At 41.8% G+C, this 19,105-nt stretch overlaps 1 protein-coding gene across 1 annotated transcript in view; it reads right to left on the reverse strand.

Moving 5' to 3' along the window:
• The window catches only part of PKHD1 (PKHD1 ciliary IPT domain containing fibrocystin/polyductin), a 265,896-nt gene that overhangs the window by 91,977 nt on the left and 154,814 nt on the right, over positions 1–19,105 (reverse strand). Inside the window, exons 49-51 of the mRNA XM_086461672.1 lie at positions 15,162–15,227; positions 13,334–13,453; positions 4,236–4,373 (exon numbers count right to left, since the gene is read on the reverse strand). Of these exons, the coding sequence (XP_086317798.1) occupies positions 4,236–4,373; positions 13,334–13,453; positions 15,162–15,227 (324 nt within the window). The remainder of the gene's footprint in view (positions 1–4,235; positions 4,374–13,333; positions 13,454–15,161; positions 15,228–19,105) is intronic.

The following is a 19,105-nucleotide window of genomic DNA, read 5'->3' on the forward strand; positions in this document are numbered from 1 at the left end:
AGCCTAAAGAATATTTATTCATGGTCAATACAGAGCTGGATAGTCACCTAGTGTTGGTTCTCCTTCCCAATCTGCGCCTTCAGGTGTTCAGACTGCACTCTGCAAAGAAGCCTGTAAAAGCAGCCTGTAAACAAGGAGACATCACATGGGTTGCCTGTTACAGGTGGTGCTGCCAAATAAACAGAAGAGACGAGAGACAGAGAGCTGTGAAGTAGGAAACAGCAGCTGAAAGTGAGACATGAATGTCCAAGGAATAAGAAATGAGACATGTAGAATGGGACACAGCTGCATAAATACAGATGTCTAATGCCATCTGAGAGTCTTAGTGCCCTACAAATCCACTACGTGATGTTGGCAGATACAAGACAAGGGTCAATGACAGAACAGTGGCTTTTTAAGCAGAAGCTGGAGGTCAGGTGGGTGCCTACCTAAGGGAGCCCGAAGTGATACTGAATACTTGTAGTTAGGCAACTACCATGTTTCCAGGGAGATTCATATAGAATCATAGAACCATTAGGTTGGAACAGACCTCTGAGATCACCAAGTCCAACCGTTGACCTAATACCATCATGCTCACTAAATACTTGCCTTTGGGTTACTTAATGCAGATATTTCCATGTTCTCTGGCTGTCTGAGATAATAATAGATACCTGTATCGGCCAGTCCCACTCACTGCAGCAGCTGCACTGACTATATTGACTAGATCTCTCCTGAAACAGCCAGCCCAAATACTGATGTCCATTTGTTACGCCTTAATCTGGGTGTTTTCATCATGTGAACTGAATCCCTTCCCTAGATGGTACAATCAGTTAAAGGAAATCAAGTGACTTGAAAAAGTAAAAACCAAACAGACGGAGGCTGAAAGATTAATTGAAGGCGATGCAGATGGTGCAATGAACTTTTCAAACCACTTTTTCCGTGATCAGGGATGAAAAACTGCTCTCAACATGTCAACAGTATTCCATCTTCATACGAGTTGAATAGCTGTGCAGGGTTGCTATGTGATTGCAAGATAGGACTCAGCTCACAGCTAAGGAAGATGAGACCCACACAGTAGAGGTACTGCAGAAGCTGGAAAAGATAGTCAATAGGTGAAACTCACTTGTGCCCTAATTGTCATTACAAGGCTGAGCATTAATCATCGCTAGCACGTGGCTGTTTCATGAAGTACAGTGATTTACCCTTTGGGAAGTCAATATGGGGGTTCTTACTAGTACTGAAAAGAAGGCGAGTGGATGTGTTAGAGCTCTTACCACAAGCAAGATAAGAGGCATCAGAAATGTCTGGGGTTTCATCTCCAGACAATCAAGCCATGAGCTAATGATGACCTTAGGCTTCTTCCCTCAAATGAGTGACATGACTGACAAGCAACCATCATGAGATATCCAAAAAAAAAGACTGTGACAAGTTGAGACTAAAAAGAGAAATCCTATCTGGATAATTACTTGGCGAGTTCTACTATAAAAAGCAAAAATAGCCTGGCAGCAAAAAGCAGTTGAGTACAGTGGAGTCCAGGATGAGTCCAACAGATCAATTTGTGCAAAACTAACTTCAGCATTTTCTGCAGCCTTATCAGGAGCTGAGGGCTTTGTTCAAGAGTGGAACAGGACACTTACTGACATAATCTGTGTTTTAGTGCTGACATGTGGGTTAAAATGACTGGAACCATCCTAGCAGAGAACCGGAAAAAACCTCTGAGATGCTGAGCTCGACATTATTTTTCTTATTGTGACACAGGTGTGCTAATGATATTTAGCAAATCATTTAACCTCTCTGAACGTCAAACTCTCCTTCCATAAACTGGAAAAATAGCTAATTTTTTTAAGCATGGCAACACAGTGCAGTAGAAATAAATATTGTCTCTAAAATGTTATTGCAAATATCACCCTCAAAGCAGAGACTTTGAAAGTTTAAGTGAAAAAGAGAAGCTCCTTATTTGGGAGCTAGGTCTACTAGAGAAGAGGTAATCAGAAAGTCTCCCTGGGTCCAACAGAACTGAAGGGCTAGGAGCACCCAGAGAAATTATTGTCAGGATAGACCCACACATTTTACTTCTGGGTTGTCCAAAGGCTCTGATAGAGTTGTTGCAACCCTTTATGGATCTTTAATCATCTCCCATCTCCCAGTGGTTCTGTTGATCATAATTCACACTGGATTGTGATTATACATTGAAGAGGAAAGGGATGACAGACCCTGCAGGATCAAAGGTGTCCCAAGAACTCTGATCTCCCAAATATCACTGTATTTTCTCACCCCAGTTTACCTGCAAAATATTGTTTTAATAAAATTAATTAGGTTCTTGTTGATGTTTCATAAACTCCGATTTTACGCTGACTTTTTTCCTTTATTCTTTATTTCTCATGATCACTCAGTTCCTATATACTTATAGCCTTGTTTTAACCATCTGACTTTGTTTTTTTCCCTGCGGATAAGATGTCAAGCGTTCTGAAAGACACCAAAGCCCAAGTAAGATTTGTTTCTAGAACTTATCACTGGTCTCTAGCAGTTTAAATGCACAAAATACTCAGGCTCTACCAGAAAGTCTTTGGCCCAGGCCACTGAATTAGAAGCAACAGCATGTGACCAAAAATTACTATGTGGAAAACATGAAAACAGGGCATTGAGAAGTTACACAACAGGGAGGACCTGGGGATTTGGCTCACATGATGTCAACCTCAGATCCTGCTCAGGCACTGCTGAATGCTGATGTCCACATCTATTAAATCTGTTTACTAAACTGTCTCATTATCTATTTTGTGTTAGGATTTCTTTAGGGTGTGGTAGAATTGGACAGATGGGCTTCAAAACCTTCCTTCAGGCATGGAACAGTCAGGATTGGACAGATGGGCTCCAAGAAGTTACCTTTAGGCCTTGAACACATGGGAAAAGAAAGAGGAAGGGAAAAACCCCATGCACTCCCAGTTCTACAAGCAAGTGTAGAAGCCAGTGTAAAATGTGAGAAACTCGCAGAGTCTCTACCCACCTATCATCTCACAGCTGAAACAAGAGCAAGGATAGCTCTCCAGAAGATACTGGACTATGATTCAACAGCTGCAAATACCTGTTTGCCTTTTAATATCATTACTACTCACAGATGTGCTGGAGGGGAGTTTGTGCAGCAGAGAAATGCTTCAATGTTTTTTTAATAAGTGTTTTTAGCAATGAACACATGCTTTTTCTTAAAACCAATATGAAACCGTATTTAAACTACAAAAGAGTGTAAGTAAGAAATGACTGAGACTCTTTTAAGTATATATATATTAACCTCCCAGATTAGGCTTTCAAACCTCTTTTTCCAAAGAAAAACACAAGACAGCAAAATGACTCTTTTGGCCAGTACTATATTAACTAAACAGTCCCTTGAGATTAACAACAAACAAATATTGGAGCAGACTTCCACAGGAGGTGATTACACAAACAAATTCTCTTTTTAAAGTTCATGAAACCAATCTTGAGAAAGGTCAGGCAGCTATCAACAATGTGATCCCAACGTCCTAAGGATTCCTGTAAGTGAATACAACGCCTGGCTTTAGGAACCATGATATTTAAAGGGAATTATGTGAGTAATTACTTTTCTGTGGAAAAATACTGATCCTGTCCGTTGCAAATAATGTGGAACATCCCCAGTGACATTGGGGACTCTGAAACCACTAGAAGTAGCGACAAGGTGGCACCTTCCTGAAGTCCTGGTGCTCATCTATACTGAGGGATGAGAGGAACAAATGTGCTGAATCCAGCTGTACAAGTTTCCTGCCACAGCAGGATTTCCAGGCACTCTGGGGATTCTCTGTGACTCTTTATGCTGGCTTTAAATACTTCTGTGTCACCTAGAAAGTGTCTTACTAATGCTCACAGACACCAGGCACTGCTGTAATAGGTAGATCCTGCCCTGGGGAATTACTGTGTCATAAAGCAACAACACATGAAGTAAGGAGGATTTTCACATATATCAGATAAAAATCACAGCCATTATGAGATCAGGAGTATTGCCATTAGCTTCAGTGGGGTGAAGATAGCAGTATTTGTAATATGTTTGTATTAAATGAACAGGTAATTAGCTCCAGTGGATAATCATTGTGCTTGGATTCTGGGTGTCCACATCACAGATATCCAGACAGCTATGGGGCACTAGGCTGGCCAGCATGTTTATAGTAACACTACACAGTCTGTCTTCCCTCTTTCTATCAAGAGCAGAAACAAACCCCAGGCATCCACAAGACAGGCTGTTCACTTACCCACTCTCAGTGTGCCTCCCACCACCACGATACAGGCGGCACTCAGGACGTTGCTGGAGTTGCTGGGGAACTCGAGGGTCCCCAGGATGTAGAGACCTCTCAGAGGTGGAAGAGCCATATCCACCAGGATGGTTCGGTCTGAGAAACAAAGCAGAGGGTTGTTTAGAACGATGGCAGTCTATCAAGACTACTCACCAAAAAAAATGTGGCATGGAGGTGAAGAATGTTATCTTTGCTTGAGGTTTGCTTTATTTAGATTGGTTTTGCTTAGAACTACTGCAGCAGGGCCTGTGTGTTTGTGCAGCATCCACAACCAGAGCTTCATCTACAGCTGAGGCTCCAAGGTGTGACTGTAATCTGATAAATGAATAATAACATCATATTTAAAGTGATACTGTTGCATGCTTAAGCCTTATCAAATGTTGCTTGAATACTTAAGAATGCATATGAAGGGCAGCAATTTAGAGACACGTTAGTCTCATTAGATGAATCTGGCTCTGTTTATGAAAGTAAAGACCACCCAACACAATGAACCAGGTCTAAGTTAAGCTGTGTCCAGATAGCATTTTTCCCTCATGGCATGGTAAAAAACAAGATTGATGGAAGCGAAAAAATCCAACGGTGTCAAACAGTCGCTTCATGACACAGAAAGCCTGCAAGTCCCCAGCTTATTAACAACAGTGATCAGGGTAACGAGCTGAAGCCACACACCATAACCTACCTCCAACAACACCCTGCCACTGCTTTTCCCTCTCTGCAGTTTCCCTTTGGTCTCAGGTTTTGTTTATTGTCCTGGGTTACAGTGTAAAATGTGCCAAAAGAAAAAAAAAATATTCTATTACCATCTTCAGGAGCTGTTGAGACCAGGTGGGGCGGTGCTCCCTGCCTCCCCCCTCTGGACTATCTCCTGTCAATGTGCACAACAATGCCTCATCGCCTGACCCATCGATAACTCGCTCCTGGACTATCTCCCGTTAATGGCCCATCAAGGAACTGCCTCAGGACTCCCCATCCCATGGTGAGATGCTCCGCCCGGGGGGAAGGAGCCAAGCAGTCCATGCCAAATAAAAACTGAGATCTCCAACACCCTAGTAGCCTTCTTCCCCTGGATTCCCAGAGGAGTTTTTCCCCCCACTGGAGTTCCAGAGGACAAGAGCTACCTACCTACCACTGGACCTTCCGAGGAAGACCAGACCCTTTTACAAGATCGCTGCTTCAACAGCACTACATCCATCACTTCAGGAGGACTGCAGCCAGCATCTTATCAGACTGCTACTGCCACCCTAACAGGGTGTCAGGTTGTATTCCTGACTCTGTCAGTGTAAACCAGGGGGTTGTTTGTTTTTTCCTTGCCTTGTGTTATATATATATATGTATTAGTAAAGAACTGTTATTCCTATTCCCCATATCTCTGCCTGAAGGCCCGTTAATTTCAAAATTATAATAATTTGGAGGGAAGGGGGTTGCACTTTCCATTTCAAGGGAGGCTCCTGCCTTCCTCAGCAGACACCTGTCTTTCAAACCAAGACATTTATAAAAGCCCACGTCTTCCTCACCAACCAAGAGGAAACATTTGCCTACAACACAACCTGCGGGAAGCCAGACTTCTCCAACTCTGTATTGTATTGATAGGACTACTTGTTTCCTACTAATAAATTAGTTAACAGTGTCCAGAGGAAGCACTATTCCCTCAGAACCTTAAAGAAAAAACAAGGAACATATATTTATATTGCAGAATAGTGGGGACCATCGTTGATTGAGCACAAGGAGAGTGTCACTGCTGCCTCCTGAAGCTGCAAGTCTGCAGCTTGTGAACCTTTTAAATGCCACGTAAGTTTTCCAAGTAGGACAGGAGGAAGGATGTAAATGGCCTCTCGTTTAGAGGTAGCCCACCACACAGAGGTGAATTCCACCCTCAGGGCCCATCTAATGCTCTTTGATGTCACCAGGAGCTTTTCAGTTGATTGCCCTGGAAAACAGATCAGATCCTTAAATTGTGGTTTCCATCTCCTTTCACTATTGACAAGAGCAACAGTCTCCAGATATGGTGCATCTCTGAGTCAGTGGATGTTCCTGGAAGAAGGAAAAGCAAGGTGTTTCCTTAACAAAGGGTTCAACGAGATCATCTGACTGTGACTTTCATAGAAATAGCTTGCAGAACATAGAAATCTTCAACATAATGACAGCTGCCAAACCCTACCCAAAGATTTGCTGTGACCTTCATTGATCTCATATGCATTTATTGCGAGGCACAGATATACAAAACTGGAGAGATTAAAGAACACACATATTTCCCAATGGATTTTGACAGAGTGGTGAGAATGGGCCACTTGAAATAGTTTTGGTGTGGAACATATGAAGAGCCATGGAGGGTCTTGGGAAGTCAATCAGCTGCTTCACAGATCTGCTTCTTCCTATATCCATTTGCAGCTGCTTTGGATGAAGACACAAATGACTATGCCGCAGATAGCACAAGGAAAGTCCTTTCCCCAAAACATGTAATTAGGGGCTCACTCAAACCATTTATCACAGAAGTTTAAGAATTTTTCCAAGCCCTCTTTGTCATAAATATAATCAAAACCTACATGAAGTACACTCAGAGGCGGACTGAAAAAAAAAATGAGTAGGCTGTCTTTAATAATAGCATTTCCTAGTTTTGACTCTGGTTTTGCAGCCCTGAAGTTTCACAGCTTCAAGGGAGAGGAAATTTCTGCATGGTCTGGGGTTCTGGGTCTGCTTGCAGATTTGTTTGTCACTTCTACATACATGTTCCTACTCTATCCCTGTAACTCAATCATCTCCCCTCTTCCTTTCCCACTTTTTTTTTTCTTCTTTCTCTCTGAACATCAGCAAGGGACACCCTGAAAGCCCGGGACCTCTGTTCTCAAGGACTGCACCAAGTACTGCAGCAACCTGTGGTTACTCTGAACATCTCATCTGAAAAGAAATTCTCTGCGTCCTGGGGCTGAGGCATCTTTCAAGCATGCAAAATTTTCACAGCATTCAGATGTAGTAAGTCTATACAGAGCAAGTGCAATCTTTTTTTTCCCCTAAATCTCACACTGTTACTACTTGATACATTTTTACAGGCATGAAGAAACTCCTGTCTATAATCTCTTTACAGGACAGGTATAGTCCTATGCCCTGCAGAGCTGAGAAGTGAAGGCACAGTATGTGAGGATATGAAACAGAGAAGAGAATGAGGAGGAAGATGTTGTTAAAATGATATCTCTCAGACAGAAGGGGAATCTAGTTTGTGAAACCACAGTTCAAGAACGTGGCAAAAAGCTGCAGTTGACAAAGGCCATAAGTATATTCATCAAACACAGACTGAAACATTTTTACAAGGAAAAGAAGAAATGCTCCTAGGCATACCGTTTATATGTCAAGCTTCAGTCTGGAACAGATATTTTTGCTGAGTTGCACATCTTTCTCAAAAAGGTTTTATAAATGAAATGCTGACTGCTCTGTAACTGTAGCATCATGTATGTGAGCCTTGGAATACAGGAGTGAGAAATTCCCAGATTCAGAGATATCTCTGCAAACCTGTAGTTTCCTCAGTTTAAAAGAACACTACTTGGGGGTGTGATGCTTGGGGTGTGAAGTCCTCGGAGGGTGAAATTTTGCCCTGTAGAAACAACAGAACACTCCTTTGAGGACAAAAAGTCCTTCCACACTTAAGGAGAAAAGCAAACAAATTCAAAGGAAACTTCCTTACACAATACACTCATTTGTGTAGTAGAGGGAGATGATGACTAAGCGGTTAAAATCATAAACTTTAAGTCACTGAGCTCAAGGGATTTACCTTCAGAGAAAGATAAACCAGAGTTGCTTTTCTCCCACGAAGACATTCATATAATGGCAAGCAACCACATTCAGCAAACTATAGTTTGAACCTGAAAACAGGGCTATGTTTCATTATACATATGCTTTCTTCAGACAAAAGCTCACAGGTATGCCACAGTCTTAATGTTCAAACGTACAATACTGAGAAGTCGTTAATGACTCCAGCAATGACACAAAATGCCTTTGATCAGCCGCATCGCTGTATAAAACGCCATAGCATGCCATTGAATGGAAATCAGGCACAACAGAAGAGCTATTATATGAGATACAGTACTCCAGCATTCATCTCTTCAAACAGAAAAAGTTCAAAGAAAATCAAAATCAGAAAATGAATAACAGAGTGAATTCCACCACTGGAAAAAAAAAAAAAAAAAGAAGAAAAAAAAAGAGAAAAGAGAAATTGCCGGAGGCTACATGATATCATATCAATACCCTTCAAAACAGCATTCCATTGCCTGGAATTATAACACGTTCTCCTTCCACTCAGAGCGCGCTGCATCAGGAGTGTGTCACACTGAAAACCATAAACCAAAGCCCTGAAAATCCGAGGGCTTGAGAAGCTAATGCCACTGCTGGCTGCCAGAATGGCATGACTAAACTCATCCAGCTTGTTTTTCAAGGTGGTGTGACTGCTGAAGCCTGATGCATGTGAGAGGTCCTTGTGGGATGGCTGTGGCTCTGGAGGATGAACCTCCAGAGATAAAAGCACAAGTTGTTGCAGCCTGAGCTAAAGATTTCCAGCTGGGGCTGGAAGAGACTTTATCTGCTAGGGAGCCACTGAGGGGACTTGTAACACACCACATTAAAAGTCACTTTAACGTGAGGGACCCATCTCTGTTGCAAGTGAAATTCATTCTTGTACAAGGAAGTTTATGAACTCCTGAAGTCTCACCAATGCTTTCAACATAGGGCAAAAGGTGGAATAACTCAGTACTCAACCAAGCCTTCTAAAAAGCACCCTCTAGATGCCAATCACACAGCAAGCAAAGACGCAAACCCCTGGTTTTTAATATGAACATTTTTCTGATAGACATGTTTTCTAGCTTCTCAAACTTTCCTGAGCCCAGCCCATGAGTCAGCCCTAGTGACGCAATTTTGCTTATTTTGTTAAATAAGCAAATTGAAGCTTTCATTAGCTAAGTATAGGCTGTGCCATAGCTCTTCAGTGAACTCTGGGAATCCACGTTTGTTCAGAGATTTCAACGGTGTCAGGCCCCAACCAAAGTCTTCCCCTGGACTTATTCACACTAGAAATGAGCACTGAACATCTATTATTTGTTTGTATAAGACTCTAAAACTGTTCTTTGGGGACTAAAAGGACTTACTCAGTAATGCACAGCATACCAGAAGTAGACCCATGGCTTGACTTTCAACCTGAACATCGTCATGGATGACTCCCAGAAGAGAATTATAAGTAACTAAAAGACAGTGAAGAGTGAGACACAGCTGGATCTTGCCAGGAGTGAATTGCAAAAACTTATTTTGCTGTGTAAAGCAGCACAAATTTTGGGTGTTTCGCAGAATGTTTCTTCTCATGGGAACAAACTCTCACTTTTCTGTAGCCATCTGGAGTCATTCCGAGTTCAGCAGGGTATGCACAAGCCAGTGGAAATGGGAAGGGAAATATCCATAAAACGCTACGATTAAACAAAAATTTAAAAATTGACGATTTCATTTTAGATTTTGGATGCAAGCAAGGGGTTGACTTTATTGTAACTGGAACATCATATATGCACACTCATGGCAGCAAAGTAAAGTATGACAAAAAAAGGACAGAAAATTCATCTTGCCTAACTGCGTTTTAAGTGCCATCATTTGAGTAACAAATACAGTGTCCTTATCAAACCAATGATGACTATGACTCCAGTTTAAGGCCCTGCACTCCGTGGACTCCCACTGCCAGGAAGTGTTTCAATACCTCCAAGCCAACAAGAATGAAGAGAGAGAGTAAAAAAGAAAAAGTAGAGGGAGGATAACCAGAAAAATCAGGCGTGAAACAGAGCAGTCCTCTCTCAAAATAGATTGAGTGACAGGCAGCCTGTGTTCATGTTCTTGGGCTAAAATTGAAGAAGAATTCCAGAAAGGCACTGGAGAGGAGAACAGTTCCTGCACACCAACTAAACTTACATATCTCCTTTAGTGATGGGAGCTAAGAGTACAGTCACAGAGTATGGCTCTCCAGTGGTCCTAGCAGGCAGTGCATTTCACTTATGGTTTGCCTCCTTCCTTTTCATCCATTATTTTGTTGTGGTTTTGCTGTTCAGTAAAGCTCAACTGAAGAGCAGAGACAGTTTTGTTGTACACTGTGGAGCACCCTGCTCTAAGCAGCTGAGCACGGTGATTAAGAACTGGGAACTCCCAGGGTCTCATCCTGCTGCTCAGGCATCAACTCACATCCTGCTTTTGGGCAACCTTTATTGTCTTGGCAACCTTTATTGTCTTGGTCCCCCAATTCCTCATAGGCAGAGAACATTCCTGTCCATGGTAAAACACAAATTATGTCCAGTAGCCCGACCCTTACTCTGCTGCCTTCTAATCAGTAGGCACCAGTATCCCCATACCACACCCTGAAGCACAACGCAGACATCTCCCAGTTAAGCTAACCAAACCAGCACTGCTCTAAATTCGTGAGATGTTAGTTCTGACCCCAAAGGCTGTGCAGTCATGCTGCACAGCACCAGGCCTGAGCTAATGAGCTTTGCCTCTCAGGAGAGCTAATTAGTTCTGGTATACCAGCATGCTGATGCAGCAGTATTGTTTCCAATCCTAGAACTATATCAGTTGGGCTGGGCTATGGGCAGCAATGTGCAACGCTCCAGGCACAGCTTAGTCATGAAGGGTCTGGTGGTATGTGACAAAGGCCATGGTCAATATTTCATGTGGCAGCTAAAATGAGTTATTTTAGAGAGAGGATTACACTCAACTTTGCTGGAAGCACAGAGGAGTTTTATTCATAGGTGAGTTTGCAAAGCACCAAAGGAGCATCACAACCTCAGCACCCAGCTTCTACTCTCTTAAACTGATCTAAACAACAGAATTCCAAATCCTTAGGCAAATCTTTTTATTTATTTATTTAATTTATTTATTTTTTACTTTCTTCTTCTGTGTAAATTGAGATTTACCTCCTGTGACCATCTGATCACACTCTACATAATTAACTCAATCTGAGTGCAGAGGTCTTAACTACCAGTGTGCACTTTTGGACTTTTCATATCTGCATCTGACACGTGATTTCGAAGACTGAAATGCGCCGGTCTTTTGACAATCATGTGCTGATATTGTTGAACTGGTTATAATGTGATACACGAGAAGTTGAAGCAGATGATCTGCTGTTGTCTCTGGCCTTGTTTTTGGAGAGCTATGAAGGACAAAATTCGTGATGATGTGCAAAATACAACATTGTCCAGAGGACAAAAAGGACTCTTTCTGCGTTTCTGAATGGCAAGCAGGCACATGTTCAACATGAAGTAGCAGTGGCACAGCTGGAGTAATGTTATTGGAAGAGGGGAGCAAGTCCAGCATTTTGAGTGCTGCATTTGGACTTTGGAAATTGAGGATCTCAATGTTCTGGTACAGCTTCCCACTGGCAAGACCTTTACATGGATGTTAGTGTTGCTTATACCGTCAAGGGAAATAGAACTAGACCTTCACATCATGGTTCAGAGGACATACATTAACTGCAAGGTAGGTTCATATCTCAGGTGCTGCTGAACATGTTCTGGAGCAATAATGTTCAAGCTTCAATTTACAGCACCCAAACTGAGCTGTCTGATGGCAGCTAGGTGTCTAAGCTCCCACTACAGTAAATTCATTTAGGCATTTAATACTACTGGAAATGCCCTTCAATACTGGAGACCTCACACAGGACTATCAAATACGACATAGGGGACACCTGTGACCATCTAGGGTTCCACCTGGCTAGGCAGGGTGCTCGTGGGGTGCTTCAAACAATACTAGACATCTTCATATAAGCAAGTGACTTGTGCCCTGGAGCTCTACATAATACGGTCAGTAAAGAACAACTCAATTCACATTAGATACCAACATGTGGTCTTCTCAGTAACTCTTTCAGCTCTGCCAGCTGTAACGATGAGGAACAGATTAAGCCACCCAAACATACATGCTTGCTGTTACTTTAGATGCACACAGGACACAGAATCTACAGGAGATAAGCAAACCCCTGGAGGGACATTTCTGTGCCTACTCTGGCCTCTGAACTTACAAACTCTTAACCACATTTCTGAATTATAGCTAGTGAGACTGTGGAACTGAAAAAAAAAAAGAACACATTGTGCTTTTTTGATAGGAGAGAGTGACCTAATCAGAAAATGGAAAATATCTACTCTTCAGTTCAATGTAAGTCTCCCCCAAAAAATGAAGAAAAGCATTATTTTAAACAATATGTGTTTTACACATATATCAGAAAACTGAAGATTAAACTAAATATTCATTGAAGGTTGAACATAATTCTTAATTTAACCTGAAATTATATGCATATATTACTTTTAATTACACAGGACAAAGAAGCCCTAACAATGAGTGAGGCTCCGTGCTCAAATGCCAACACAAAGCAACAGAAACTTCCTTCCACAAAAACTTCATAATCTTCCTGATCAGAACAGGTATATGTGAAATGGTTATCCAGATTTCATTGCAAGTTGACTAATATATTTGTTAGAATTCAGAAGGTTGTTCACGCAATAAGGTTTCAAGCTGAGCTGGGATTTAAATGTAACTTAAGTCTGAGATTGAAATACAGGCATAGGCTAACACGTTTAGGAGGCACCCACAGCAAGAGGCCTGAGAGATTATCATTGATAGTGGGAATTGCAACAGGGAAGTAAAATGGAGGGTAGTCCAACTGTGGTAATGGAAAATATGTTCCCTGCGCAAAACACAGAGAGGTGGGACAAGAGAAGACCTCCTGGTGAGCTGTGATTCTGGCTCTTGCAAATTCTCAGCTCCTGAAATGAAGTCCCTGCATATACTTAAGCTTGAATATCAGTATAAGTGTGTGCCTTTTATGTATATCTGTAAATGGAAAAGAATGATTATTCTCTTCCAGAAATCACACTTTTGTACTGTAGCCGAGATTTCAATGTGACAAGGAACAAATGTGGTGTCCTGCACACACTAGAATGGACATTAGTGCCAAGGGGCCCATGTTACAACACAAATATACATCCTAATGTAGGCAGATGACAGACCCCAGCACCGCTACAGAAATCAAACACCTTTCCTTCCTTCCTTACTAGGTAAGATGATGACGTCTTCCCCAGGGCCTGGGATGCTGCAGTTGGATCCACCCCAGCCTTTTCCCACATCATTCCATGTCTCTGGGTGTGACCATTTCAAGACAGCGTCAGAAGGAACTACAAAACAGAACATACAAAGACAAAATCATCATTTTCAGTAGCTGAAAATCACAGTTTCTTTGATAGTCAAACATCTGTGGCATTAACATCCTCCTTTCGTCAGCGATGAAGCAACGCTAACTTTTTTTTGTTATTTTCCATGCTTAAAGGAAGCTGTCTGATGGGAAAAAAAAGATCTCTCCCAGGACCATGTTTTCAGAATTAAAGGGCAGGGAGATAGCTGCAAAAAGCAGATTCGAATTCTTTGAGGCCCATTAAAAGCGTAACAAACCTTGAGGTTTGTCATACCTAGCTTACGTTGTGCCTTGTCAATATGCTTCACAAACAACTGCTTCATTATTTTCATTTATGCCATCCAAAGCTCTGAGCACTTTGAACACAAAATTAAGACGAGGAAATGAAAATAAAAGCCAGTCACCTCTGCTTGGTGACAAAACCAGATAATCAATATGGTAACTACCAGAAAGTGCCAACTCTTCTCATGCATTTTTTCCTCCCCCTGTGCTCTAGAAAGCAGACTGAATTCCCAGGGTAGGGAAATTTCCATACTTTCCCAAAGTATGAAAGATTTTTAAAAATGAGTGATCAGCTCTCACAAACTTGTTAGCCCTCAGAAAAGCAGAAGTCTTCCCATTGCAGGGGTAATTAAGAGCTGCTTTGGAAAAGCAGCTTGACTGAGACACGTGACAACTCCTGATCATTCCCCAGAAATTTATTTTTGAGCTCAATCCAAAGTGAAACTTCTGAGCCTTGGCATCAGGAAAATATGGGGGGAAACTCATTCACAAAATGTGGGTGCTTAACTTGCACTCGTATGTTAGACAGCTAATGAGCCAGTATTCATAAATTAATTGCCTAAGTTTGTTCTGCCACCAAGAGAGGAAGAAAAGCCTTCAAGGGGAAATCCTGTACACTAAGTTTAGTAAGCCCTAAACTAACGCAGGCAGGGCCTCCCTCTGGAGGCCTCTACAAGCACCTACCTCTGTCCTACCACTGTGAAAGAAATTCTGGCGCTTTTTTTAATTATTATTTTTTTGAGGAGGGCCTCATTAAGTATTTAAAACAGGAGCAAGCCCATGCCTAAGTGTGTGGGAGCTAGACTCAGCTCGGTAACATTGCGGATTAGAAAAACCCTCTGTTGCCGGCACAGGGAAACACAGAGAACTTAAACCCAGGTGGAGTTCCTTAAGGCAGGGTCTGTCTTTCCATTCCTTGTTTGTTCAGTGGGAAACACTCTGCAAAAAGGTCTCTAAACCCTGTTGCCACGTAACTGATTATTGTTGTTAATACAGCAGCAAGGCAGCTATGCAGCTAAACCCAAACTTTGGAGGCCTCCCTTGTCTCTGGCGTATTTTTTCCTGTCTGATTCGACATGTAACTGTGCAGTAATGTCAGGCTATTATACTAAGATCACTATGGAGCACTAAAATACACTGTAGTCTTACATTGTCCGTGACCTTTCTAATCTGCTATGGTATTTCTTAGCAAAAGTTTATAGTCTTTTATACTATGGAACCACACATTTATCTTGAGCAATGGTAGATATGGCTCAATGAAATGCTTAAATGAATGCCAAGAACCCCTATTGGTTTGATAGATGTACAAAACATTGAAGTGAAAAATAGCAATCTATTTCTGAAAAAGTAATAGAAAAGAAATGGTGTGACTCCCAGACCAGGCCTTTCAGACACAGACTGTCACATACCTGGAGTAGGTAAAGCCACTCTTTCCTTCTCTTTCAGTGTGACCTGAATTAAGTCAGCTCCTGTGACTGAACACAGAGAATTTTAGGGAGTTACAGCAAGGCCTTACAAATTAACAGGAAAAAATTCATAGTAAATCCATTAATACAAGTGATTTTCTGACAACATTTTACGTTTTCTAACAAAAAATTTTTTTTTAAGAGCAACTGTAGAGGTTTTCTAAGCTTTTTTTCTTTTTTGCACTTTGAAAAAGGATTAAACAAGCACATTTTAATTTGCAGATATGGAGAGTCTCAAGATAACTCATTAGAAACTGCTAAAAGAAAACATTCAACAATCAGAAATTCTAGGCTGGAACACGAATCTCATTTATCCCACTATAAATCCACAGCAGTTCCACTAACACAAGAGATATCACACCATTGAATGCATAATGTATTAACTGGCTCAAACAGTGAATTACATCTTTTGTTTTGTAGTTTGGTTTTGATTTTTTTTTCTTTCCAAATCTGGTATCTGAAAGAGATGCTTTAATTAGTCAGATTTTATAGACTGAAGACAGGGACCCTGTGTTCTCTACTGTGAAAAGAGGTCAGAAGCAATTATCACAGTTGTAACCTTTGTGCCAATATATTGTCAGCAGGAGAAGGGCCGGGATAATGCAAATCATGCTAAGAGGAGCAGGAGAAAACTGCTTCAAACCCAGCTAAAAGGCTACCTCCTCTTCATCTCCAGTGGGATACAAAGGCACTTCCTTTCAGTCACCAGACTGGAACAACCGTAGGTTAAAATAGAAACACTCTGACAAACATAAATCTCCTTTCCACTGTCCAACCCCTTACGGTGATCCTAAAAAGTCATCAGGAGATTTTTTGGGGGTAGAAGAAATGTATAAATGAAGCCATTGTCAAAACTTTCCTCAGTTCCAGAACACACCAGGAACTTTCCTGTATGTGTATCAAACCACTGATGGGATTTCATGCCATATTGTAATTTACTTATTTTATCTTTAAACAAGTCTCTGTACTTTTAAATTGTGACAACCATCCTTCCCTGCCTCCCTCCTTTTCTCCCAGTGCAACTGAGCAAATTTAAAATAACTGAGGTTCATTAATTTTAAGTGTTCAATAAATTAGTATGAATAATCAAAAAACTTGATTCTTTCTGATAATTACTATTTGATGTCAGTTGAAAGCACTCGATTGAGTTGGCAGCATATGCTCCTATGCCAAATGAGGCTTCCATAATTAAATAGAAACTGATTCCATGAGGTTTTTCTCATGTCTGATTAATTAGTAATCAGGTGCCTCAGCCCTGTTCTTCAGTGACACCTTCTCTCCCAACGGTAGCTGTGATTTGATCCATATATCAGTCAAGCCAATCTGCCCCAAATCATCACTTAGAGCTCAAACTGAACAGCATCATGTCTTTAGGTGGCCACAAGGTGAAACTCTGAGAAGAAAGAATGACATGAAAATGCTAATTTAAAGTCTTTGACATAGAATTCATGGGGCTTTTGGACAATACTCTTCTATGGATACTTTTATGGTTATGGTGGCCTTCCTTCTCTTCTTGCTTATAGCAGGGCAAATAAGGAGTCAAAAGTGTTACATCCATAGTAGGAAAAGTGAGAGAATGAAGCCCTGACATTATCCTTTTTTCAATGAATATATTTTGTCAGGTTTATTGGGGGTTTTTTTTTGCTTAATTTTGCAGGCACTACAGTGCAATTGTCTAATTAAGGGTGTTTGTATTTTTCAGAGAAAAGCTGTTCTAATTAAATCCTGAGGGGACATAAAACTTGATCAATATGCTATATGGACCTCATGAAGGGGTTCAGTCCCCTTACACAGTGAAGAAAGGAACCATTAAGACTTAACTCAGTACAGTCATGTCCACAGTTAGGGTAAGGATAAAATTTTCTCATATTTGAAGTGTCATCCAACCACAGAGCATGACTATTCAAACCATTATAAGTAGTTTATATCCTCCACAGCCCTGCAACTTGCACAATTATTTGTGTCAATGGGGTGTAAAGTGCAAAGGTTGTGAATCAGTAGTATTTTGTTGCCATTTACCGCAAATACTCCTAAAGCCTGGTAAAAATAGGAGAGATACGAACCTTGGGTGTAATCAAGGCTATACTGACATAGTCACAGAATCATAGAATTATTTAGCTTGGAAAAGACCTTTAAGATCGAGTCCAACCATTAACCAGACACTGCCAAGTCCATCCCTAAACCATGTCGCTAAGTGCCGCATCTACACATCTTTTAAATATCTCCAGGGATGATGGCTCCATCACTTCCTGGGCAGCCTGTTCCAGTGCTTGACAACCCTTTTGGTGAAGAAATTTTTTCCTAATATCCAATCTAAACCTCCCTTGGTGCAACTTGAAGCCGTTTACTTTCGTCCTATTACTTATAACTTGGGAGAAGAGACCGACTCCTATCTCACTCCCAACCCCCTCTCAGGCAGCTGCAGACAGCGATCAGGTCTCCCCTCAGCCTCCTCTTCTCCAGGTTAAACACCCCCAGGTCCCTCAGCCACTGCTCACCAGACCTGTTCTCCAGACCCTTCCCCACCTTCGCTGCCCTTCTCTGGACACGCTCCAGCCCCTCAAGGTCCTTCTTGCAGTGAGGGGCCCAAAACTGCCCACAGGATTCGAGGGGCGGCCTCACCAGTGCCGAGCCCAGGGGCACGATCCCCTCCCTGCTCCTGCTGGCCACCCCATGGCTGATACAGGCCAGGATGCTGTTGGCCTTCTTGCCCACCTGGGCACACTGCTGGCTCACGTTCAGCCGGCTGTCGACCAGCACCCCCAGGGCCTTTCCTGCTGGGCACTTTCCAGCCACTCCTCCCCAGCCTGTAGTGCTGCGTTGGGGTGGTGTGACCCAAGGGCAGGACCCAGCACTTGGCCTTCTGACTGCTTTGTTTTGCTGCTGACTATGTTTCTGTACAGGACAGGAAGAGATACAGGCAATACAGACGAAGGACGTCATTAGTAAACATTGAATTAAGGTGACTCTTCACAAAATGTAGTTATAAGGCTCCAGGGTTTAGTTGTATAAAACCTTTATAAGGCTCATCAATTTTCTGCCTTGTTACAGCTCTTCCTGGATGTTTGGGCTGTGAATCATAAATATAGGCCTTCTTGACGATACTCCTGGTAACTTTCTCCTGGTTCAGGGCTCCTTGAGTGAACATGAAGGAGGAGCAACTTAGTCTTTTATCAGCTTTGCACTGACAGGGAATTTTGCCCGTGGATATTAGGAAGGGCTGAAACAAGGATAAATGGCTCCAATAGCCTGACTTACAAATAACAAGCAACTCCATGCTATTTAACATCAATTGGGCTAACATACATCACAGGGAAATCAAAACTTTAGACAACACAATCAACAACACAGTGAGACACACCTCTAGAAACTGTAGAACCTGAGATAGGATATTTTGTCATCCTCTACCAAGATCTGTTACAGGAGATACCCAGAAATATGGTATCCCAGGGACACTGCAGTAAGAAGAGATGTAAAAATAAATAAATAAATAAAAATTTGGCCTAATGGACACAGATTCTTGCTTACAGCAAGTTAAAAGTTGCAGAGGCAGAGGTGAAAGCATGAAATTCCTCCTGCAGAGATCGCGTAGTTGAAAGACCATCCCTGACAGGATTATAAGTGCATTTCATCATCTTATTTCTGTAACTGCTACATTTTCTGGTCTCTCTGCTGCCATGCCAGAAGGACAGGAGTTTATCCACCAGGAGAAAGCTGATTTTTCTCTTTGTATCTGTTACAAAGTGCACCTCTTAGTTAAGAACTGACATTTCATTCCATGCAGGCCACTGAGAAGCCCACTTCTGGTCAACAGACCTTCTGAAACAGCTGGAATAGGGTCAGTTTTACCTAGTTGGAAGAACAGACTCATGCTTGCACAACCAGTT

Source organism: Leptosomus discolor, chromosome 2, assembly GCF_034619465.1.
Source record: "Leptosomus discolor isolate bLepDis1 chromosome 2, bLepDis1.hap2, whole genome shotgun sequence".
Classification (NCBI taxonomy): domain Eukaryota; kingdom Metazoa; phylum Chordata; class Aves; order Leptosomiformes; family Leptosomidae; genus Leptosomus; species Leptosomus discolor.